The sequence below is a fragment of the Benincasa hispida genome, chromosome 2, assembly GCF_009727055.1.
Source record: "Benincasa hispida cultivar B227 chromosome 2, ASM972705v1, whole genome shotgun sequence".
NCBI lineage: Eukaryota > Viridiplantae > Streptophyta > Magnoliopsida > Cucurbitales > Cucurbitaceae > Benincasa > Benincasa hispida.
Window position 1 is genome coordinate 15,651,207 of NC_052350.1, and position 12,811 is coordinate 15,664,017.

The window sequence follows — 12,811 nt, forward strand, 5'->3', positions numbered from 1 at the left end:
AGGATGGATGAGAGGTCAATCTCTTTATTCTTCTCCAAATCTCTTTGTTCTTGTTTAAATTAGAAAACTTGAAAGATGAGAAGGTTTGCATACTTAAATTTTAAATTTAAAATAAAATCTAACAATTTATTCAAATGGCCAATTCGAGCCCAATTCGAAGAGCCAATCCCAACTTAGTCCAATTTCATCCCATCATCGATGAATTGGATTATGGGTCTACGTTTAAGAGAGTGGACTAACCCAAACTCAATCCAAACAATGCTTGAGCCCCATAAAATATGGATTTGGGAGCCATAGATATATCTGTCAATGAAACTTAAAAAAAAGGTGATGAAGATGAGGTTTATTCATTAAAATCACAACTAGAAATAGCACATATGTTTGTTAGAATGATTAAACCCAAAAGAATGATCAAAAGAGTAGGTGATTTAAAATTAGCATTCAAGAGGAAGACCCTTAGGGAAACGTTTCGTATCAGTGCAGTAATCATAGAACATATAATTAGTGTGAGCCCATTTCATGTGCTGTTGGCTTTCGTTATCAAGGGTGGAGGAGAGCCAAGAAGTTGAAGACTTGGTGCAATTTGAGTTCCCATCGGACCATAAGCAACCATCGACTCTTAGATTCTTGAACCAAGCTCGGAACGGGCCTTTGGTCCAGTCTATTTTCACCGCCCCGCCTCTTGTGGCCCAGCTGTCAGCGTTCCATAGGCTGCCGTATATTCTCATTGGCTGCCTCATTGGGAATGGAGCTCCCTTTTCTTTGTTGTTCTTCAACTCTCTTATCGGAATCCCGTCAACGGACAGCCTATCACAAAATTATGCAACATTAAATACTTCTTCATTTCATAGTTTAATATATTATTTTAATCCTTTTTATAAAGGGGTAATAATGAGAGGCAGCACCTATCCCTCTGCCTCCTTTTTAATTATAATTATAAAGGGAAAATTTTATCACGTGGCACAAAAATAAATGTATATAACATGTATCCAAATATTTTTTATAACATCTAGTTGATATAAAGTTTTTTAAATTAAATCACCACATTATTGGATTAAAGTTAAATTCCAGAAAATCTCAACTTTATGTCAAACTAATTTTCAAAATGTTAATGATTAAGTATAACCTAGATTATATTTAATCTCATAAAAAAATTTGAGGCATGACAGTCTTATTGAATTACACAAAAGAAAGGTATAGCCGAAACTGTATCCAAATTATTTTCTTTCTAAAATTAGGGAAGAAACTAAGAAAATGAGAATTCTAAAAATGAAAAAATAAACAAAACTGGAGTAAAAGTTAATTCAATAGTGTTTTTTTAGATTATTTTATAAGCACTTAAAAACATTTTCAAGCACTTATAAGTCCAAATATAACTCTAACACGAAAAATAAATTCTCTAAATTTGTCGATTGTATCACTATTTTAACCAAATTAAGTGCTAAACTTTAAAACATGAGCCTAATAAATTACTGCACTCCCATGTTCATGTAAACACGTAATTGTTTACCTTTGACTCAATTTTTTTTTTCTTTTTTGTGTTAATACAGTCCTTTTTTTTTTTTTTTTTGGAAAAATAATACAATCCAAAATTTAAGATAGGAAGATCTCTCTTAAATGACTAATTTTAACAAAAGTGTAACTCTTGCAAAAGTATTGATCTTAATCAATTCACAAAATAGACCATTAAACAAAATTTTGGAAACTCACATTTTTCAACAAAAATATAATTTAAGTTTAATGTCAATTATTTTTTAAGCTAATTTATTAATTTAAGTGGAATCACAACATGAGAATACTTTTATTGACAATTATCAAACGGTCTATACATTAGACAGCAAAAAATTTACCTCACTTATATTTCAAAGTTTAAGTTGATAAACTTGAAAGATTAGGATATAATTGATTCAACTTGTTAAGTTAGGATTAAAATTGATATTTTTTCTACAAAATTGACTAACTTTTGGTGATGTAAAAGATGGCAATACTTAATCAAAATGGTATTTGGACCTATGTATTTAATTAAGTTTGATAATACTCACACGATGTGAAAGGGCGTCCAAAGAATAGTGTAGTTGTGAAAATCAGTTGTGGGGTCAAACCAAAGAAAAAATTGGGTCTCTCTTTTGCCGACTCCATGGATGAACATATTTGTCTGCAAAATGTAAGGATCTCCCTCAACTCTCCCTAAGAATTCGAAGTCTATCTCGTCATGAAACTCCTCTTTAGACGACACCTAAAAAAGAAAAAGTAATTTTAATTATATTACTCGGATACCATCTTAAATGACTAATGAACTCAAAATATATTATTGTACTCACGTAAAATGCAGTGACAGTACCAGCTGAGTTTCCAGGGACAAGTTTGATTTGCAAATCAATCTTAGCAAAGAGATATTGGTTTCGAGATTGGAATCCAGAACAGGAGGTTTCGTCGAGGGCGATAGCAATGCCTTCGCCATTGTTGAGTATCTGAACTCTGTCGCCTCCCCCCCAGGTGTGGTCAATGTCCTTCAGGAAGTTGGCAGAGGCAACCATTGAAGAGCTAAAGATGATGATAACACAAACAAATAACATATGAATGGCAAAGTTTGAAGAACATGAAGAAACTGAACATGTCTGAGTTTCCATGATTGAATTGGTAAGGAAGCTACTAGCAATTCAAGAATGTTGTATTATATTAATAATGACATTGTGGATGTGATATTGTGACCATGAACTCACAACGTGAGAGCCACACAACGTTGTATTGAATCAGAAAGCGTGTAAAAGTATAATTGTCACCCAAAAGTCAAATAGGACAAATCCGGTCTCAAATAAACCTCGGTGTATTGGTTTATTATTGGATTCAATTTTGTCGGAAATCCAATAATGCCATCTCCTATGATTAATCTATTATTAATTATTGTTTGTTTATGATCAGCTCTTGGCTGATGATGAAGAGCATGGAGCATACTTCGTAAAGATTGAGGGCCCTCTTAACCAACCTGGTTTTTGGAAGTTGAATTTTATTTGATCAACTAATATTCAGGTGATATGGATTCAAATCTCTTCACATTCATTAGTTATTGGATTATAGAAAAACAGAAAAAAGAATAGAATTATTGATCGAGATGATATATAATATGTTAATAATTTATAAAATATTTAATCAATATATATATGTATACAGAGTTCACATAAGTTATTTGAATTTTGAAGGGTAAAATATACTTTTTGATCCTTAAAATTTGAAGTTGATGCTTATTTGGCCCAAAAATTTGAAAACAAACTCTTCAATCCTTTCAGAAATGATCCTAAATGATTATCATTTGACTGTTAGTTGACTAATAGTAAAATAACGTAACGTTAAATAAGAACTAGCTAACTAATTTTGATAAAATTTGTTAATTTAATATTATTCATATAATGTGGTGTCGTTGGGTTGTATATCCTAAAACTCGCAGTTTGTAAAGTTAAACATTTTCTATTATCAATAAAGATGTTATTCAACATTTATTCAATAACAACGTTATTGAATTTGTAAGTTGCATTTGTAAAGACTAAATCCAATAAACTAAGATCCACGACTATTATATAAATACTTGAACTTTATGTGGAGACATAAAAGATAGAACAAGTTCGAGTAAATAGCCAAAACGGTCTATAGTATACAAATAAGATTGGGTACCTTATTCTGGTAACACTATCGGATGCAGCCTACTCTGTAGTTATTACAATTTGTTGTAAGGTGCTACAAACGAAGTAATCCTAATTCGTTCATGTATTAGCATAAGAAGTGGGGACATCCTATGCAATGAGTTTGCGTAAGATCAGACCAAGAAGAAAGTCAATGTACTTCAATTTAGTCTGGGATCTTGTAGATCAACCAGAATGAGTAAAACTCATCGGTTGTAAGTGAATCTACAAGAGAAAACGAGACCAAGTTGGTAAGGTAGCTTGTGGTAAAAAGGTTTACCCAAAGAGAGGGGGTAAACTACGAAAAAACCTTCTCTCTGGTTACCATGATAAAATCTATTAGAATACTCTTGTCCATAGCTACATTTTTTTATTATGAAATCTGGCAAATGGATATCAAGACAACCTTTTTAAATGGTTATCTTGAAGAGAGTATCTATGTGTCTCAACTAGAAGGGTTTATAAAACAGGGTCAAGAGCAAAAAGTCTGCAAGCTTAATATCCATTTATGGGTTGAAACAAGCATCTCGATCCTGGAATATGAGATTTGATATTGGGATCAAATCTTATGGCTTTGAATAAAATGTTGACAAACCTTGTGTTTACAAGAAGATTATCAACAAAAATGTCACTTTTCTGGTTATATATGTTGATGATATTATACTCATAGGTAATGAAGTAGAATTTCTGGTTGGCGTCAAGAGATGGCTTGCTAAATAATTCCAAATGAAATATTTGGGAGAAGCACAGTATGTTCTTGGGATCCAAATAGTTTGAAACCGATATAACAAAACTATTGCATTATCCCAGGCATCTTATATAGACAAGATATTGTCTAGATATAAAATGCAAAATTCTAAGAAAGGAATGTTACCTTTCAGACATGGAATTCATCTGTCCAAGGAACAATATCCTAAGACACCTCAAGAGGTTAAGGTTATGAAACAAATTTCATATGCATCAGCAGTAGGGAGCTTAGTGTATGTCATGTTGTGTACTCATCCCGATATATGCTATGCAGTTGAAATTGTCAGCAAATTTCAGTCCAATCTGGGATATGATCATTGGACTACCGTTAAAAATANGTTGGCGTCAAGAGATGGCTTGCTAAATAATTCCAAATGAAATATTTGGGAGAAGCACAGTATGTTCTTGGGATCCAAATAGTTTAAAACCAATATAACAAAACTATTGCATTATCTCAAGCATCTTATATAGACAATATGTTGTCTAGATATAAAATGCAAAATTCTAAGAAATGAATGTTACCTTTCAGACATGGAATTCATCTGTCCAAGGAACAATATCCTAAGACACCTCAAGAGGTTGAGGTTATGAAACAAATTTCATATGCATCAGCAGTAGAGAGCTTAGTGTATGCCATGTTGTGTACTCATCCCGATATATGCTATGCAGTTGAAATTGTCAGCAAATTTCAGTCCAATCTGGGATATAATCATTGGACTACCGTTAAAAACATCCTCAAGTATCATCGGAGAACAATGGACTATATGCTCGTGTATGGAGCTAAGGATATGATCCTTTTTGGATACACTGATTCTGACTTCCAGACTGATATTGATTCAAGGAAATTAATTTCGAGGTCAGTTTTCACTCTAGATGGAGGAGCATTAGTGTGGAGAAGTATTAAGCAAAGTTGTATTGCTGAATCCACAATGGAAGTTGAGTATGTAACTGTAAGTGAAGTAGCAAAAGAATCAGTATGACTCTTAAAGTTCTTGACTTTCAAATATGCACCTATTAGTCACCCTATATTGTGATAACAGTAGAGCAGTTACAAACTTAAAAGAACCTAGAAGCCATAAACGTGGAAAAGACATCGAGCACAAGTACCATCTCATAAGGGAGATTGTACACAGAGGAGACGTGATTGTCACGCTGATAGCCTCACAAGACAACTTAGCTGATCCATTTACAAAGGCCCTATCGGCTAAAGTGTTCGAGGGTCACCTAGTGGAACTAGGACTACGAGATACTTAGAACTAGGCAAGTGTGAGAAATAATGGGTATCTAATGCCCTAGTTTATTGTATTTATTCTATTGTATGTTTTCTCTCATTAAACTCAACATTGTATATATTTATATATATCCACTGAAATTTTAGTCCAAGTGGGAGTTTATTGGGTTGTATGTCCTAAAACTCGTAGTTTGTAAAGTTAAACATTTTCTTTTCTTAATAAAGATGTTATTCAACATTTATTCAATAAAGTTGTTATTGAATTTGTAAAGACTAAATCCAATAAATTAAGATTCATGGCTATTATATGAATACTTGAACTTTATGTGGAGACATAAAAGATGGAATAAGTTCGAGTAAATAGCCAAAATGGTCTATAGTATACGAATAAGGTTGGGTACCTTATTTAGGTAACACTATCGGATGCGGCGCACTCTATAGTTATTACAATTTGTTGCGAAGTGATTCTAATTCGTTCATGTATTGACATGAGGAGTGGGGGCGTCATATACAATGAGTTTGCATAAGATCGGACCAAGAAATAAGTCACTCTTACTTTATAACTTTGTATACTGTTTAAGACTGACTATTTCGTTTAGATGACCTAGGTAACTCGATCTTAATCTTGAGCTAACTATGGATTCTTGTTTATTCGGGATTATCTTTGGATTTGTATAGGTAGGGGTTTGTTAAACAATGCCAGCTCAATAAGCCTCCCATTTGAAGGATAAGACCGAGTAGAGGGTGCAAGATGGAATTCACGCCTACTCGATTTAAGGATAGAAGGAAGGTTATTCTCTTAAGTGATGAATCAAGGTCTTGAACAAAGGGCGCCACCATCTCATTGGCTCGAGAGGGACTCAATTTAGTGATTGGATCACAAACCAATTGTTCATTAAATGATCGGTGGAACTTAAGGTGCAAGATTTAATTTCGGGGTAAAATAGCATTTTACTCAGCTGTTATTACGAAAAACCGGTGAATGGTCGACTTAATGATTATGGTTAAATCAAGTAGACACAAATATATCTACAATGAGAATAGTGCAACTATCGAACTATAGTGGTATGACTTGGTAGTTAACGAATATTGATTAATTCGATCCAAAGAGTTTTAGCCAATTAATCTCAAATCGATGGAGCTCATGATCTGAAGGTAAATAAGGTCCCACTACTAGCTCCTAACAAATGAATATCTTGGATTTGAGTGAATTTGAAATGATTTCTATTTGAATTGTTCAAATTGAATTTAGGGTTTTCAATTTTAAATGTTCAAATTGAAATTAAGGTTTGTATAATTATACTCGATATAATTAACGTTTAATTTATCGAAATTAAATAAAATTAGAGAGTTTATAATATTTAAATATTGGTTTAAATATTAATTTCATAAATAGGATTCATGTTTAAAATTCGATATTTGATTAATTTAATATTTGATACTAAATTATTGTTTAACTAATTAAATTTAATTAATTAATTAAAATAAAATTAATTTTCAATTTTTTATTCAATTTGAGAAATTGAATTTTGAATTTAATTATTTTTAATTAATTAAAATTAAAATTAAATTTGAAAATTAATCATGATAGTGGAAAAATCTAATTTTTTCAAATTGGATGTGTTTACACATTATACAAACACCTAGCCCACTTATTTTCTATAATTGGAAGTGGCATTGACCAGACTCTTGAGTGCTTGTATGAAGGGTTGAAATAAAAACATCCAATTTCTCTTATTGAAGGGGATTGAATGCTGAAAATTCAGAATTTCCGTAGTTTTTCTTTCTTTTCTAAAACCCACACCGTTCCATTCACAACAATCTTGAGTTCCACCACTCAAATTCAAGGCTGAGAATAGTAGAAAAGATCTCTTTGTGGTTCACTGAGTTTTTGAAGCTGAACTCAAAGAGAGTAGCTGGATTTTGGAGGATTCTTCAAAGGTTTGTCTTTTTGAAACCCTATTATGTGAAAATATGTTTTACATGCTTATAAAACTCAAATTAAGTGTAACTAGAGTGCTTATTGATTCTGATTACTTCCGTTGCTTATTTATACTTTCCATCAGTTGCCCCCTCTCGTTACTTTATTCTCCATCTTTCCCTTCAACCTTCTTTCGAAAAACTTTATGTTGCCATTGTCGTCGGTGAAGAACGAGGATTGTCGTTGTTGTCATCACTCAAATTTGAATAAAGGAGCCTCTCTCCTTTGTTCAAATCTAAAACACAATCCCCTTCATTCTTCACTTAAAAGTGTATAACAACTAAGGGGTGTGTAATGGTCGATAGGAGTTGATTTTTTTCCCAAACCACTACTGAATTGAATGGTTGGTTTAGTAAATGTTCAAACCGACATCAATCATCAAAGAGTAAAAGTTGGTCGATTGGTCGATTTAATTTTTTGAATTATTTTTTGAAAAAATCCGATTTGGATTTTTTCCAAACTAACCGACTGACCCCTTTTCTTTTCTAGATCGACCGCCTTCGATTTGGTCGATCGGTTCGAGTTTTCAATCTATCATTCTCACTTCTAATAAAAAAAATGAAAAAAATGTGACAGGGTCCCTTTCTTCACTTGGTAGCAATCGCAGTAAATGAAAAGGTGTTTGTTTTAAAAATTTTAGGAAACATTCAAAACTATTTTTCAAATATTAGAGACTAGTGTGTTTGTTTCAAATTTCAACGACGTCGAACATAAATTTTTTCTTTTTTCAAATTTCTATGGTTAATCTAAGTATAATTTGGTAATGGGGTTTATGTAATCTCAGAGAGAATAATAGAGGATGTATTAACAATTAGGAAGTAGAATAAATGAATGATAAATAAATCATGAATTAGAAAACGGGATTCAAGAGCACTAGATTCTAGCTAAGGAGTAGTTGAAAATACAACAATTAAACTCAAAGTATTAGAAAAACAACATAATGCAAAAGAATTTGCAAATATAACAAAATTTAGATCTAGCTCTTAAAGTCTATTGGTGATAAATAGGGGTGTGTACGATTCTGTTCGATCCCCAAATTGTTGGGTTCATTGTGAAGAAGAACTGTTGAAATCGATTTTTATTGGTTTCAATTCTTGAACCAAACCAACATGATTCGATTCAGGTCAATTCGATTCGATTTTAATCGATGATTCACTTTTTTTTTTAAAAGACTACTAAAACAAAGAGGAGAAAAACTCAAATATCTAAAACAGAGACATCCCAAACAAGGTTATATAGAAACTGAAATCAATCATAAACTAAAGAAAAATGAATCTAATGGCTAACGACGACTTATGGTTTTTTAAAAAATCAAAGTTATAGTTTCTATTTTCGTAATTTTTAAGTTGAAGAATTGGAGTGCATGGTGGAATTTGAGGTTTCATTATGAAAAATGGCAAAACTGTTGATTTGTGCTTGTTGTTGTTGATGAAACTACAAATACCAGGTACTTCCAAAATGGAAAACATGATTGAGTTATATATACGGGGTAATTGTTGATATTTGTAGACAACTACCCTCCTAATTTTGCTCATGTAATTAACATAATCTCTATATTTTATTATTATTTTAGATTATGTTTAACCACTTTTTGAATTTATCTCATCTTAATAAAATATCCATATTTTTCTACCAAATTTATATTTGAAAAATCCATATATTATTAAAACTTCTTTTATTCATATATTTTATTCACATCTCTATATTGTTTCTCATAATTGTATACATACATTTTTAATAAATTAGTTGTATATTTCTCACATTCTTAATAAATTAGTTGTATATGCTATTTTTTATATATTTTAACATTTTGGGAAAGAAATATTACTTCCTAAAAAATTGGTCATGCGTTGATTGCATTCTTCATACATTTCTTACACAAAGGTTTCATCGAATTTAGTTTTCTTGTGATTTCTACTATTTTTGCTATGACTTTACAATTACGATTTGATTTAAAATAAATCAATCTCTTCCTCATTTTTCCCTCTTTTGGAATCTAAATTTATTTTTAATATGAAAATTGGATTTTGATAACTACTTCACGAATTGATTTAAAATAAATCAATTTCTTCCTTCTTTTTCTCCCCTAATTGATTCAAATTAGCTATTTGTTTTTATTTGATTTAACCACTTTTGAAAATATTCAGAATTAATCAATATTTAATTTGTTTATCACCATTTTTATTTTAATTTATATATGTATTTAGATTTTATATTATTTTATTCATTTTTTTATTATTCTAAATTCGGATTGGTTTTTTTTATTAGGATTTTACGGAATATTTTATACATGTTATCATCTAATAAACGATATATTTCATTTAAATTTGATCATTTTTTTGTATTTTTAATTACCTTTTATTCATTATCATCTTATTATATTATTATATCATTAATTTATCTTTTTGACAAACAAATAAATATTTACTTTTGCAATCTTATTGTTTTTGCTATGCCTCTACAACGAATTAGGCTTCTTTCATAGATTTTTGTGGTTGATGAAGTTATAAATACAGTGGAATTATGAATACAGTGTAATTGTAAATAAACGAACTTGCATTTTTCTCTCTTAATTATATTTGAATTTATATTTTATTATCAAATTAGATTTTATCTAACTACTTATCGTTTTTTTAATCCGAATAAACAAAAACTTATTGTTTTTTCTCTCCAATTTATATTTGAATTTTTTTTTAATTATCAAATTTGATTTTATCCTCTAAATATTTTTTTTATATTATTTTATACATATTGTTATCAAATTAATTTTTCATATACAAACATGTAAAAATGGCTTGTTGAACCTATAAAGAAACATATAAATGAGAATTAAATTTTAAATGTTTGAAACAAGTAGGTGTGTATTTTAAATATTAATAATAGTATTAGTATTAGTATTCTTATTCTTCTTCTTATTATCATTATTATTATTTATTAAAAGAAGATAACAAAAAACCCTAAATCTCATTTCTTAATCTCCTTCACTTAACCGCCTACAAAATCTCATTTTCTCCTTTACAATCTCATGTCTTCAATCATTGGTTCAGCAACTCTTTCTTGAATTTCATCATGGCTAGTTTTTAACGACCACCCATACCACATTGCCGACCATTTTTCGCTTGCACACATGTTTTCTGTTTTTATTTCTACTTTTGAACATCATTTTCAACAATAACGTTCTGGAATTTATAGTGTTTAAAGTTGACTCCCTACAACTGGTTTGGTCACATCGCCACATTATCGTGAAAATGCAATTCTTTCACATATTCACTTGCCAACAATATCTTTACTGGTAAAATCAACTTTGCTCTTTCTCACATTGCAAGGAGTCCATTGTTGTACACATCCATAAGTTCCTAATGACCCCCATCGACGGCTCGTCATCTTCCCTTGCATAAAGGACCATATTGGGTGATTTTTAATTTTGCTTCTGGAATATTTAGATACTATGTATTTGTAGTTTTAAAATGTTTAGGTAGAGTTTATTTGTGGTATTCATGTTGTTTTTGAAGCCGTGTATCTTTGCATTTTCATTTGTACATGTTGTTTTAGGGTAGTTTTGTCATTTACTAATTAGTATTTTTATTGTATAAATTTGTTTTGCTATTTTTATAATTTTGAAATCTTTTTACCATTTTTTAAATGAAACTTTAAAATTTGTCGTTTCCCTTGTCATCCCTTTTAAATTAGGCTGAGTATAAGATAAAAATAAGATTAAGATGGACTGAGATAAGAATAAGATTGGCTGCATGATACTATTAGTATATGTTTATTAATATAAATATTAATACATCGGTTCGATCTGATTTTTCACGATTTTTTAGGGTTGTGAACTGTGGACCAAATCGAACTACTCGGTTTTGTTTTCAGTGAACTGTCAATTACATATATTTTTTAATAAAATTGGACCAAATCGATAGTTAATCCGATTTTTCGATTTTTTTTTTGAAAAATCCCTAACGATAAATTCTACCACTGATAGATTTGTTATATTTTTAATTTTTTAAAAATATTATTATATACTTAATTATTAATTTTTAAAAGTGTTATAATTACATGATATGGAATGTAGAGGGGTATTTTGGGCCAAAAGAAAGAAAATGGCAGCCCAGCGTCCTACTGGATCATGACATTTCATTTTGAGCCCCACTTTCTGAAACCCATTCTCGTCTTCCATTTTCACCCAACTCAAATATCTCTCTTCTAGTTTTTGCTATATAATTAATAAGATTGTTAAATTGCAAAATTCATCGTTATAGTTGGGACAAAGTTAGGATTTATCCTCTATAATTTACAATTAAAATTTAGTCTTGGAAGGCTTTATCAAATCATATGGACTATTTATGAGACTTTATCAAATTATAAAGATTAAATTCTAATTTTTATTATTATAGGGATTAAATTCTAATCTTCTCCAAATTATGGGACCAAATTTATAATTTAACCTAATATAATGTTACATCCCTCTAAGAAATATCAAAGAAAAAGTTCATTTTTCACCATTAAAATAAATTGAGTTTTTTTTTTCCCTTTTTAACTACTGGAAGTCATTTTCTTCATTTATTTGATTTTTTGCACCTATAAAAAATTAAGTTATATTACCTATTTAGTCCTTCTAAGCTTTTAAATTTTTACCTATTTAATCTATACATTCGTGAACTTTTATTTTTGTGTTTTTACCGTTGTTGATGGTTATTAGATTTTTGTTTATTTCTTTTGTTGAAAAAAAGTCTAAAGTTTTTAAACTTTTCATTTTGTGTTGACTCAGATCATTGCTCTATATGGCGTAGACACAAATTTTATAGTTCATGACTTTATTAAAGAAAAAATTCAATTATATAAATCTAATATACCAACTAAATTTCTAACATTTTAAATAGGATAATTGTTTTAAATAGTAAAATTATTATAAATATTTTCAAATATAGCAAATTAAATAGACATTGATAAATAATAACATTTTACTATGATTAGAAATAAATTGACATTTGAAAACAACCTTTTTAAATAGGTTGGAAAGTTAAAAGTTCAAATACGAAACCAAATACATTCAAATTCAAAAGACTTTAACTAGTAATTTAAGCTAACAATTAATATTCAACCTAACATAGGGATGAAATTAATCAATAGTTATCAAAATTGACTCGGCCAATATTTTCCCAGTAGAACATGAAA

The 12,811-nt window shown here is 29.9% G+C and overlaps 1 protein-coding gene across 1 annotated transcript; it reads right to left on the reverse strand.

Annotated features, from left to right (window-relative positions):
• Positions 1–434: 434 nt before the first annotated feature.
• Positions 435–2,630, reverse strand: LOC120072209 (probable xyloglucan endotransglucosylase/hydrolase protein 23). The gene is made up of 3 exons (XM_039024621.1): positions 2,322–2,630; positions 2,043–2,236; positions 435–807 (listed from the first exon to the last, which is right to left on the reverse strand). Exons 1-3 carry the CDS (start codon positions 2,628–2,630, stop codon positions 435–437), a joined length of 876 nt encoding a protein of 291 aa, XP_038880549.1.
• Positions 2,631–12,811: the final 10,181 nt, after the last annotated feature.